Source organism: Melozone crissalis, unplaced genomic scaffold, assembly GCF_028551555.1.
Source record: "Melozone crissalis strain CALT ecotype California unplaced genomic scaffold, PUWL_Pcris_2 ptg000027l_1, whole genome shotgun sequence".
NCBI classification, from domain to species: Eukaryota; Metazoa; Chordata; class Aves; order Passeriformes; family Passerellidae; genus Melozone; species Melozone crissalis.
This window is the reverse complement of record NW_026535805.1, coordinates 53,591,492-53,604,027: the sequence shown is the minus strand read 5'-3', so window position 1 is coordinate 53,604,027 and position 12,536 is coordinate 53,591,492. Positions and strand designations below refer to the sequence as shown.

The 12,536-nt window shown below is 43.9% G+C and overlaps 1 protein-coding gene across 2 annotated transcripts in view; it reads left to right on the top strand.

Moving 5' to 3' along the window:
• Nucleotides 1-2,237: 2,237 nt before the first annotated feature.
• Nucleotides 2,238-12,536, top strand: part of FKBP1B (FKBP prolyl isomerase 1B) — a 44,376-nt gene continuing 34,077 nt past the window's right edge. The window contains exons 1-2 of one of the 2 annotated variants that reach the window (XM_054279697.1): nt 2,238-2,343; nt 5,599-5,646. In XM_054279697.1, coding sequence (XP_054135672.1) covers nt 2,307-2,343; nt 5,599-5,646 — 85 coding nt within the window. In that variant the 5' untranslated portion in view covers nt 2,238-2,306. The remainder of the gene's footprint in view (nt 2,344-5,598; nt 5,647-12,536) is intronic. The other variant, XM_054279698.1, reaches the window with a different exon arrangement.

Genomic DNA, 12,536 nt, shown 5'->3' with positions numbered 1-12,536 from the left:
TATGAGTGTGGGGGATCTAATTAGCCTCATGCCCAAAAGAAGCATTTAGTCTCACCATGGGGCAAGAGGCCATGGGATAGGATGATTGTAGATACAACATGTTTGATTTAGGTCACAGCTTGGTCCCTCCTAATCCCATTTTGTGCCTTCTGAATTTTGCTGTTGGTGGTCTTTGCTCTTTTATGATGATTGTCAGTCTGCCTGAGGATTCTGTGGTCTGCCTTTAAGGCCTGTTACTTGTGATGACACTTGCAGCAGATATTCTGTGATCCTGTCTGAACTATGTCTATTATGTGATTAGGTCCAATCTCCTGTCACAAGACACAACTTGAGAACAGCTTCTCTCCCATCATGGAGAGATGTGTGGCCTGATCAAAGGAAACATGTAATTACAAAAGCTAAAGTGAACCCAGCAAAGAATAATTTGCTTTTGTTCATTGGATTTATGCCTTCTGATGCTCTGATCATCTGAGAGGACACAGACATCTACCTGGAGCCTGGATGAAAGCAGTCCTTTCTAGTAAAGTCAAGAGGGTGAATAGGACACCATGTACTTAGAATTTCCCTTTATAACTCCGCTTATGCACTCAGCTTTTCTTGTGCTGTCCTTTTTGCTCTGTAATGACTCAGAGGCACCTCTGGAATTAGCAATGTTCATGTATTCTTAATGCTTCTGTGCCACTTGCCTCCTACCTGGCATTTTCCCATTTTTCAAATGCATTTTTAGTATCTTTCTACTGATCAGAAATCAAACGACACTCTGACACTGGCAATGGAAGAGAACCCCTTTTCAGAATTTCCACTGTTACAGACCTCCTCTGTAAACTGCAGTAAGTGCCTGCTCATTCTGTACATGCTACCTAAGATGCAGAATTCACTAGAATGGGAGGCAGGTGAAAGGAATCTATGTTCAAGCCTCATTACTGCTTCTGAACTTGAGTGAGCTCATGATTTTCCTCACTTGCCCATTTTTGGGGAACTTCAGGCAGCCAGCCCTGGTGTTTCAGAATATCTGACCCACGAGGAAAGATGGATAGAATCGAGCACCCAGGTGAAGGAACAGTCTGATGAGAGTAATGTGAAAAGCTGTGTGGAGATGGTCAGTGTAGCTCAGAGCATGCATGCAAGGGCCACATTATCACATCTACAAACCAGCACAGTAATTCCTCAGTTCAGTCATCCTGACAACTGCCCATTTAGAGGAAGATCTTCTTGCCTGAAGAGAACCCAGCTTGTAACAGATAAAAATATTGAAGAAGTAATGTCAGAGAAGTGCAGGTTGGAATTAGATGGCTATAGACAGCTCTTTCAGTTGAGAAACTGATGATGTTGTGGTTCCATTTTTATTTTTAACTCAGAAAACACAGAACTGCAAACAGAACTATTCCTTTAGAGGCAGTGGAAACTCCTGAGATTCAAATACACTGTAAGTGCATGAGGAAATTGTCTATTTCAGGTGCACTCCACAGAAGTAGTTGTAGCAAGGTTGAATATGTAATCTCACATCATGGGAACACCATACATAAATAGATTTTCCAATTTAAAACATGGGTATGAACAAGAACTTAAAAACTGTTTTGCACTGAAACTCAAGGTCACTGCCAGCCTGCTGGAGACCTGCCGCTGCTGCTGCTGCTGCAGTGTGGGTCAGTCACCAGCGGTGGGTACCACTGCCCAGAGGTGGGTACCACTGCCCCGATGCTGCCGTTCACCAGCAGAATCGGGGGGACATTCCCTTCAGCGTGCACGTAATGTGCGAGCACGGATGCCTTCCTCCATGGCTCTTTGTGACGGGAAATGCCGACCCTCCGCTCGCACTCAGCCGCGTCCTGCTGTCTGGACGGTCTGAAGCGCGGCGCTTGGTTTCCGTGTGTGCCCGGCGCGCCTGCAGCATCACCCCCGGCACCCCCGCTCTCGCACACGCCCCGAGCACCCCGCCGCTCGGGCTCCGCACGGGCACACGGGGGGCAAAGGCCAACGAGACCCCCGCAGGAGCGCTCCGCCGGGCACCATCGCTACAGCGAGCCCTGTCCGGGGGATGGCAGCAGCATCCCCCGCACGGCCGCGGCTGCGGGAGCGATGCCGGCGGGGGACACCCCCTGCGCAAGGCTTCCCCGGTCCCCTGGTCCCCCGGGCGCTCGGAGCGGGGCGGGCGGACCCCTCCCCTCCCCTGCCCGTGCTCCCCGCCCCTGCCCCGCATTGGCTGCGGGCGCTGACGGGCAGCGGGGCGGCCCTGCCCAGGGGCACTGCCCGCACTGGGGGTCCGGCCGCGCCGCGGAGCGGGGCTGAGTCGCGCCGGTGCCGCCATGGGGGTGGAGATCGAGACCATCTCTCCGGGAGACGGTACGAGGCCGTGCGGGGAGCAGCCCTGCGGCGCGGGGACGGGCACCGGGGGCTCGGGGAGCGGGGAGCCGCCGGCGGCAGAGCGGGGAGCGGGGAGGCGGCGGGGCGGAGGGAGGCACGGCCGCCCCCGCAGCCCCGCGGGCACGAACCCCCGTGGGGAGAGGCGGAGCGCGGCCAGGCGGCCGCCCGGGGTCGCGGCGGCGGCGGGGACCGGGATTTCTGTGCCATCCGCTGACAGCAGCGCGGCCCGAGCGCGGAGCCCGGGGTCGGCGCCCGGCGGGGAGCCCAAACTTTCCCCGGTGGCGAGCCCGGCCTCGCCGGGACTGTCGCCCGTTCGTTCGTGCCAGCATCCCCCGGCGAGGCACCGCCGCCTCCCGGTCCAGCGTGGGATGCTGGCGAAGGCTGATGTGCAGCCCGGGTGGCAGTCGCCTCTCCTTGGCGTACGCTTGGCTTTCGAGAGCCAATTCGCAGTGTTCTGCTCTTCCTTGGCATTATAATTCCGTAAAGTGTTTGTGTTTTGTTTGTTTAGGTTTTTTTGTTGTTGGGGGTTTTTTGGTTTTTTGTTTTTTTTGGTTTTTTGTTTTTTTTTAAGAGAATGTAATTTCTAGCATACGTATGTAGCTATATAATAGGTACATCATATTCATCATTGGCTGACGTACAACCATAAATAATTCGTTCAAGTTGATTGCAGATTAAGTTTCTTGGCCCAGTATATTTCCTTTCTTTGTATATGCTTTTAAATTGGCTTCTCCCTCTGTGCTGTTTAGCTCTAGAGATCGAATTCTTCTCTTGGTTGCAGACGTAAAAAAAGAATACTTATACCCACATAAGTAATGGTGCTGAGTTGGGAGTAGGAAGGAGGGTGGAACTACCTCACAGTAGTACTTTCTATCTATTAAATAGATCAAGGCTGTCATTGTAAGCAATATGTGATTCCAAATAAGGCTATATGGATTAGATCTCTTGGTTGCAAGTCTTAATCAAAATCAGCTGACTTTAAACACTGTCTAAAGCCACAGTGAGTCAGTGGTCTTGCGCATCTCTGCTTTTAATTTGGTTTTGATATGAAATTATGTATCGGCATTGGCTTTGCTGGTGGTAAACTCACACAGCAGAGTGTGTGTCCGTAAGGTCTGAAACTGCTTTTCCCAGATCTCTGTATAATAGTGGATCATTTTAATAATACCTGTTTTACAGGAGGTAGGGTTCATCTCACATAACTTTTCTCAGGTTAGCTAGCTACTCTAAAGCAGTCTTCTGGGTTTTCTCTGTGGCCATCTCCAGAGAATAATTTGTCTTGCCTTTCTCTGGATAGGCTGGCTTTCTCTCAAAGCACTGCTAATTCTTTGCTGTCAATAGAGGAAGCCCAGGAGACTGGCATACGATAGTTGCCTGTGGTTTAGATGGCTGTGAATTTAAAAGAGATGAATCGCACTTTAACATACCATGGTGACCTTACCAGATACCTACTGTACTGCATTTTGGGCAAGGTGCAGCTAGGGATATTCCAGCCAGCCAAGCCAATGAACAAGGCTGTTCAGGTGGCGCTTGGAAGAACCACTTTCTCAATTTTTGTGTTGTAAATCTTGGTTCATCGTGTTAGCCTGCCCTCTGCCATGTGCTGCACATGTGGTTTTGGCACATGAGCCCCAAGGCCATAGCTTGTGTGTGACCTGCTGGTTTATACCCTGTGAGGTGCCCTATAATGCAGAACTTGTTGTCATGTTAATTCTGACCAAAGAACCAGAAAGCCAACTAAGAAATTCTATTTCATAGAATCATAGAATGGTTTGGTTGGAAGGGACCTTAGAGATCATCTTGTTCCAACCTCCTTGCCATGGACAGGGACACGTTCCACTAGACCAGGTTGCTCCAAGCCCCATCAAGCCTGGTGTTGAACATTTCCAGGGATGGGGCATCCACAGCTTTTGTGGGCAACCTAACTCCATCCCCAGTATTTGGCTTTCTAAGGATGTTCCTTAATAATTAACCTCATAGATACATTTAATTTCTTCTGAACCTGGGCACTCCTCTGGCCAACCTTGAGAAATCATGGTTAGCATCTTTAATACACCACTGGCACCTAATTGAGCCTTGAGAGTCATCCCTTAGCTTTTAGTACCTTTAGCAGTACCTAGAACAGGTAAAATGGAAATGGTAATTTAATTTCCTGTCAAGTTAATAATGTAAGCTTTTTTTCCTTTCAGTATGAACGTTTTAGGAGGAGCTACCAGGCTTTTAAAAGAACTCAGTGTACTACTGCTTTACTGTTGCCTGATGTTACAAAATTAAACTGCTTTTGTCTGTGAAAATTTCTGTAAAACCCATCCCTGCTAATTAAAGATGCCCTCACAGAGCTGTCTTTCTTGAGTGGAAGGCATTAGACATGTGAATACAAATGGATTTTCTCACAATGTCAGGCTGAGTCTTTATTTGAAAAATGATAGTGAAAACATTCTGAGAATATTTAAAGTTGTAATCCATGAAGTTTTGACTGTCCTTTTGCACTTACAGGATGTAAATGCATATGTAGTGCACACATATATAGGGAGAGTTATCTAAGAGCTAAACAGCAGCCAAACTGGGACCTTTTACCCTAAACCATCCCATTCCTGTCTTGCATATTAGTGATTTGGTAACACAGTCACAGAATCATGGAGTTGTTAAGGTTGGAAGAGACTCCCAAGATCAGCAAGTCCAACCATCAACCTAGCACCACCACCATGTTCACCAGTAAACCATGTCTTCAGATGCCATATGCATGTGTTTTCTCAACACTGGAAAGGATTGTACTCCTCCACTTGCCTGGGCAGTCAATGTTTTACAAGCCAATGCTTTACAACCTTTTCTGTGAAGACATGTTTCCCAATATCCAATCTAAACCTAACCCAGTGCAACTTGAGGCCATTTCCCCTCACTTTTACCCTCCACTTGTCTGGGAGAAGAGGCTGATCCCCACTTCACTACAGCCTCCTGTCAGGGAGTTGTAGAGAGCAATAAGGTCTCCCCTGAGCCTCCTTTTCTCCAGGCCAAACACCCTCAGCTCCCTCAGGCACTCCTTGTAAGACTTGTGCTCCAAGTTGTATGAGGAGCCACTTATAGCTACAGCTGTCATATGGATGTCTCAGGTAACCTGATGTAACCAAATGGCTAATACCAGATCTCAATTCAGCATTTTCCTCTTAAAAGATAAACTTGCCTAGCCAGGCCAATCAGAGAAAACAAAAGATTAACCTTTTATAATTTTGACAGGACGGACATTTCCAAAGAAGGGTCAGACGTGTGTGGTGCACTACACAGGTAAGGCATGTTCTGGATGTTCTGCTTCATATCAAGAGTGATTTCCCATTTCTGATGTCTGTTGTATTTTTTGTTGTGTTCTACAACTCATAATCCATTGCATAATGTTTGGGTGGGTTTCCTGCTTGTTTTGCTTCTAGCCGATCTGTTCAGGCTACAGTAGGTAGATGTGCCTGCTGGCACATTTGCCATGGCTAGCATTCAATGGTGGGAGCTTTGCAGAAGAAGCTGCAGACCTGATTCATTAAGCCATTTTATTAGCTAATGAAATTGAGCATGAAACAGTCAAAATGCTGGGTTCATATTTTTACAGCCTCTTGTCTTGACACAGACAATTAATAATTGTATATATCTTAAAAGCATGTGTCCATATATTGGCAGTAAAATTCATTCCAGATTGAAGAGATCAATACCAGGTCTGTTTAAACACCTGCTTTATGGACTTGTGTTAATCTTAAGTAGTGAGCTGGTTAATGGAGCTGCTTATGCTGAAGAAGAAAATGTTCTTTAAATCAGTTTATGGTGTTATGCTTTGTGTGTAGTTATGTAAGTTGTCAAAGGGATGCAAAAATCTCTGCAGTCCGAGTCTCCACCTGGCAAGTTCACTTCAGCAGCTGCCATTTTATGAGATATTTTCCTTAAGAAGCTAACATGCAGGTTATGTAGGGATTGAAGCTTCTGATCTGGGCCTAGATAGTGAGGTAATGTTTTCCTCTAGGGTTCAGGATGATAGGAAAGTTCTCTCTGGTAAGTGTTGCTTTCCTTCAGCTTTCTATTTGATTCTTACAACTGGAGCAAGATGGGAACATTTTCCAATAGATATGACTAATGAAATAAACCTATTTGTATTTTCAATAAACCTTTTATATAATTTCAATAATACCACCATTCAGAAGGTTATGTGGGAGTTAGTGCACTGGCTTGGGGTGGAGGTGGTCTGGGTTTAAGCTCCCATATGCACATTTATATATTCAAAGTATTTTGATCTAATGAGGATTTCTAGTTTGAATTAGAAGATGTTAAACACATGGGTCTCCCATTCCAGTCTCAGCTCTTACAGGCATTTCTCTGTACCTTAGATATGAAAATAGATGTTTTGAAATTATTTTTGTGAAGATGCTTAAAGATGTTTCTCTTCCTGTCCAAACTTCAAAAGGTTTTATGAAATAAAATTGTCACCTCCCACCCCTAGTTAGTTCAAGATAAATTTAAATGTCAGAACTGAAATAGGCAAAAAAAATTGAGCCTGGTGGCTCCCACAAAGCACATTTTTTCTGGATAACTTCAGAGAGTGTGAATGGTGAAATGTGAAAAGATAACAAGATGCTGCATACTGCTATTGATATTAGGTAGTGTCTTAGATGAGGCTGTTGTAAGCTGGCTTTGACATAAAAGACTTTATAAAAACTCATTAAATCAATCTCTAGTGTACACCGTGCTTTTTCCATATACCTTGCTGCTGGTGCTACGCAACCTTTCTTGCCTCCCAGATTAGAACAGATATCAGGGAAGCTCATCACCTCAGTTCCACTGCTGCTGCCAGCAGTCTTTGGTGATGATGTTTTTAAGTTGAGCCCATGGTTAGTGGATAAAGTGTTTCCTTCCAGTGAACTATAAAGCATGTGGATAAGATGACATGTAAGTGTTGAGTTTTAGTTTAAAACAGTTTTATCTGGATCCAGTGCAGTTTCTTTTTGTACTGATGAGATTCTGGATGTGCCTGGTAATTGTCTTGGAATGATCTCTGTCCTATTTATTCAATATGCTTAATACTTATCCTCACCACACTCCTCTGAGTCCTGCTTTAGGAGTTGCATAGCTAAGTTAGAGGGAAGTCTGCAGAGAAATGCAGAACCTCTGCCTTGGCGCCTAAAATGGGAGCTAGGAAAAACTAAGACACTTAGATCCAGAAATGGTCCAGAAATAATCCAGAAATGCTGCTTTTCAGAGCTGCTTAGTACTGTATAGCATGTATAACTCTCAAGTGATCTCCATATTCAGCTGATGTGACACTCTGGAGCTGGGCACAGATACCTGTGTTATGGGACATGGGGGAACCATGCACTGACTGACTCCATCAGGATCCAGAGATTGTTTGCATCACCAGAAAAGCCTGACCTCACTGGAGTGCTTGGAGCACAGCTCTGAATCCAGGATCAAGCAGAGCAGAGAGCCAAAACCACGGCCTGTGGGAGCCCATTTGGTGTGAATAGCTGAATAACAGTTGTTTCAGGCATGGCAAACCTATCCCCAGCTGGCTCTTGCAATAGTAGAGGGTTATAACTCTGCCTGCCACATCCTGAACTGTAACCATTACATTCCTGGGGAGAAGAAAGCTGAAATTTCCCACTCCCTTCAGTCTAGCTTGGGACACCTAGCAGTGAAGAGTGCAGGAGCCATGGGCAAGGAAAGGAGCAGGCAAGAGGGTGAGTATTTGTTGCAGACACTCATGCAGGGATATGGAACGAGTTGTAGTGCAATCCCTGTCTTTGGGGATTAATTCTATACCTTTTTTGTTAATCCTAAGACTTTTCCATGTGGTCGTGCCAGCTGGGCAGGCCATGTAACTCCTTGCAGTGGCCCATCTGCTCTCACACCAACACACACTGTGGTGATACAGCTCCTCAGCACAAGTGTGGTGGGTCCTGGTTTTTTGTGCATGCATAGAAAAAACATTGCCTGCCCACTAATTATTCCTGTCTCAAAAGGAGAGGAGAGGCTAAAATGGGTTCTCTTCTGCCAGAGCAAGTTATGAATCTTTGAGGCTCTGTAGTGCCTTTTTTCCCCTCTTGCCTTTGCTTTTGTAGACATGCATTTACCATGTGATGAAGAGTGATGGCAGAGAGTGAGGACAGGAGTAAAAGGCCCACAGCAACCTCCATTTTTTAGGAGTAAGCTGTCTGTATGACTTGTCTTGGTGGTCCATGCAGGAAAAGTCAAGAGAGGACCAAAGGCTGGGACTCCAGGTGTTTGGCAAAGATTTAGAGCTCTGTCTGCTTGTCCTCCAGGATTTTATGCTTCATCACCAAGGTAGAGATTCAGCAGGGTAGTTTCTAGTCTGACAACCCTGCATATTATGGAGGAGTGGGAAGTGAGAACTGGAATCTCCTCAAGATGAAGGAGAACTGTGATTGAGTTTTACACTTCAGCTGTCAGCACTCCAGCTATTAGGCTGTTACATGTGGCAGCTTTTCCTTATTCTCTCCTTGATCAACTGGATACAGAATCTCAGGGTACAGTGTGGTGTGATTCCCAAAAGCATTGTGGTGCCTGAAGGAACAGACCTAAGTGCCAGTGGCAGCAGGAGTGAAGGTGCAACCTCACTAGGGAGCAATTGAGAAAGGACCTCTTCATTTAAGGAGATTGTTTTTAATTATTTTTTTCCCCCTTAGGAGTAATTCTCTGCTGCTTTACAATTAGAGCAGGATTTTTGGATTACCCTTCAGAAATACCTAATTGCCCTTTCATAAGATGCCTTAGTGCCTGACTTTGGTCCTGTAAATCACCTGCTAATTTTTCAGCTTTGCACAGCCTGATTTAAATACACAAATAGATGTCCAGATAATTATAAAACGTTACATAGGGAGACTGTGATAGAACATGAAACCAAGTCCCAGTCTTAGTATATGATGGAAAAATGTGGTCAGGTTTCTGTATTCTTATTTTTGTTAACAAATATAACAAATATAATAATTTCTTCTTAGCATCCAGCATCCCTGTTGAGTCTCAAAAGCTACCTGCACAATATTACTGTAATGGGATTAATAGATAAGGCAGAGCACTGGCACTGAAATGCGCTTGCAGCAGCACTGGTTTATGTCATGTTTTTTGTCACAGATTTCCTGGAGCAAGCTTCTCAAAGCCTTTGGCAATCTGCTTACTCCTTCTGTTTTCCATCTGCAAAATGATAGTTGTACTTTGTCTGCCTCCTGTAGAGAGATTGCAGGCAGTTTGAGATATGAACTGCCTCCTTCTTCATGCCTGCTGTAATGGTGACATAATCTTGGTTGGGTCTTCAGGTTACATTGGACCACTGACAGTAGTACAAGCAAACTAATTAGTCCTGGAGTGCATAAAAGGAATTTAGGCATTTTCTGCAGTTTTGATTCCTGTGATTTAAATTTGTCGACTCTGGCAATGGGAATTAGCAGTGTAGAATTTTCAAAGATTTATGAACATGATACAAAATGTGACTTTCAGTTAGAAATGCCCCTCAACAGAACCTTCACTGAGGAGGGATATGCTCTGTCTGGAGACTGTGAGGTAAAACCTGTCCTCCAGGATGCTGAATCCCATTCCCTGCCCTCCTGCTGGATGATGATGTGCCTTCACACCAGCTTTGTGTGTACTGAATCTAAATCTCCTCATGATAATGAGAGGGCAACTTTTTTTCCCAAGTTATTCAGAGTTGACATTCTCTAGTGTTATCCCATGTACCTTGTGGCAGAGCTAAATTCTTAACCTCTTAATCTTTCTCCTCTGATTATAATACTCTGATTTTAAGGAACTGATGATGGCCAGTGTTTCTAGTGTGCTGGAACTGATTTATTTGAGTGAGACTATAAAGCCACAGTAAATCATTAATTATTTATTAAACTGGACTTCTCTCAGAAGATTTTTCATAGACTTTTTAGGTAGGATTATTGCCCCAAAATTGCACTAAATAGATTTCCAAGAGAGTAGAATACTTCAGTTGGAAGGGACCTAAAATGATAATCTCTTCCAACTGCCTGACAACATCAGAGGTGACCAAAAGTTAAAGTATGTTGTGAAGGTCACTGTCCAAATCCTTTATACACTCACTGATTTGGGGGATCAACCACTTCTCTGGTGGTGGGCCCCCCACTCAGTGAAGAAATGCTGCCTAATGTCCAGTCTAAACCTCCCCTGGAGCAGCTTGGAACCATTCCCACATGTCCTGGGTGACAGGGAGAAGAGCCCAGCACCTCCCTCTCCACTTCAATGTTTATATACTGAGAAATTGCTTTTTTATTATTGTTTTAATGCGTGAAGTGAAATTCCACATTGAAATAAATGAATACTATTCCATTTACTGCAGCTGAGCTGTACAAATTCATTCTGGTTTAGGAAGCAGGCTTTTATTTAAAGCAGAACAAATGATTAATTGTTCTTTTCCTAGTGGTCTGAGGACAAATTCATATCATCTTCTTTTCCCATATATTGCCAGAATTACTTTATATTGTTTCTTTAGCTTTGGCAGTGGTGTAGTGCTGAGAATTATGGTTATGTCTGTGAATTTGAAAGCTCTTTATATAACAAAAGCATACTGCATAGATACAGATGAACAGTAATTCATAGAATATGCTTGATTTATCATGATTAAAAACACTATTTTCCATTTAACACAATAGAAATGTAATGCAATTCCCTTGAAATAATCCTTGCCAAAAAGATCTGCCTGTTTTTCTTGGATCAAAATCAACTCAGCCTTAAGTGTATGTAGTAATAGCCAGAGATTTGTCTATAGTGACATACTCTCAAAAAGACTGAGGTAAATTCAGAGTAACTTTACAGTGTCATCTGTCTTATGAGCATGACTGGATGAACATCAGCCTTGTGCAAGCATTTGTGCAGGTGAGTACAGGAGGATGTTATTTCTCTGGCTCCACTTTCAGAAACATCTGTGCTGCTTCAGGTTGGAGCTCTGCATGTGTAGCTGAGAGGAAAATTGAACTAAGTAAGGCATTTAATCAAAATTCTTTGTCTCCAGGAGGCTGTCTAGCTGGGTTTGGAAGAGGATAGTGAACACTGCAATTAGAATTATCATTAATAAGGATTGTATTGTAACAGACATTATAATTGAACCTTGATTTAAAGCCAGCTAAATCTTGCTTACCTAGAAGGAATTTAATTCTTTAATCAAGCATGTTCCCAAGATACAGTATACCAGAGGAGTGTGATGTCTGTCCATCTTTTGGAGACTGCCAATTTTTTATTTTTTTTTTTTTTTAATTCAGTGCCCTGGTTTAAAAGTATGAAAGCCTTTTACTTCTGTGGAGATCTTGGTGGCAACTAAGCACTTAAAAACATCTTTTTTCTTTGGTGGATCATAAAAAGTAGTTTTAGTCCTCCCTGAGGAATTTGGTCTTTTGCTGCCCCTTAGAAACAATCTGCAAGTCTTAAACTCTGTCAGTAAAGAGATAAAAATTCTCATCTCTGCTTATTTAATTATAGATTAGTTATCCCTGGAAGTATTTTAGCAGTGACTTTGGCCTGATAGTCATAATAGTGGTCAGAGTCCAGAAGCAAAAGTCTGAGCAGAAGAGATTTCTCCTACACATTTTGCTGCCAGCTTAGTGACTGATGTCAGGTATATTACTTGCTCTTTCATTTTGTAAATTTGATGGGAAAAGGGACTGTCCCTCTCAAAATTGTCATGCAATTAATGTTTGAAAGTACGGTGAGACTCACTGTAAGAGGCTATTGATGTGAAAAAGTGATTTGATGAATAAAAAGATTCAGAGATTCATAAGGGAAAAAGTAGCAGCTTCAGTCGCAGAGTGAGTGAGTTTAAACTGAACACACCAGATTGTTGCCTGATGGAAAAAGATCAGTGTAATAAACTCAAGTTTCCCAGTTGCTCCTCCTTTGCTGTGTTACTGTGTATGGTGCCCATTGGTTTCACTGAAATCACTTGTGGCGTTAGATGTTATTTAATGTGGATAGGTGAAACAGAAAAGGACCTTGAACTATTTCAACTATGTTCTTACTGGCAACCTCAGCTGTGAAGCCTTGGTTTGACTAAGAATTGGAAGTTTCTCCCCTTAAGGGTGCTCCCCATGGCACTGAGGTGTTGTTTGGACTGCTGCTGATAGGCTTTGGGCAAAGGAAGGGATGGGTCCAGGATTGCCCATGAACACTGTCTTGTA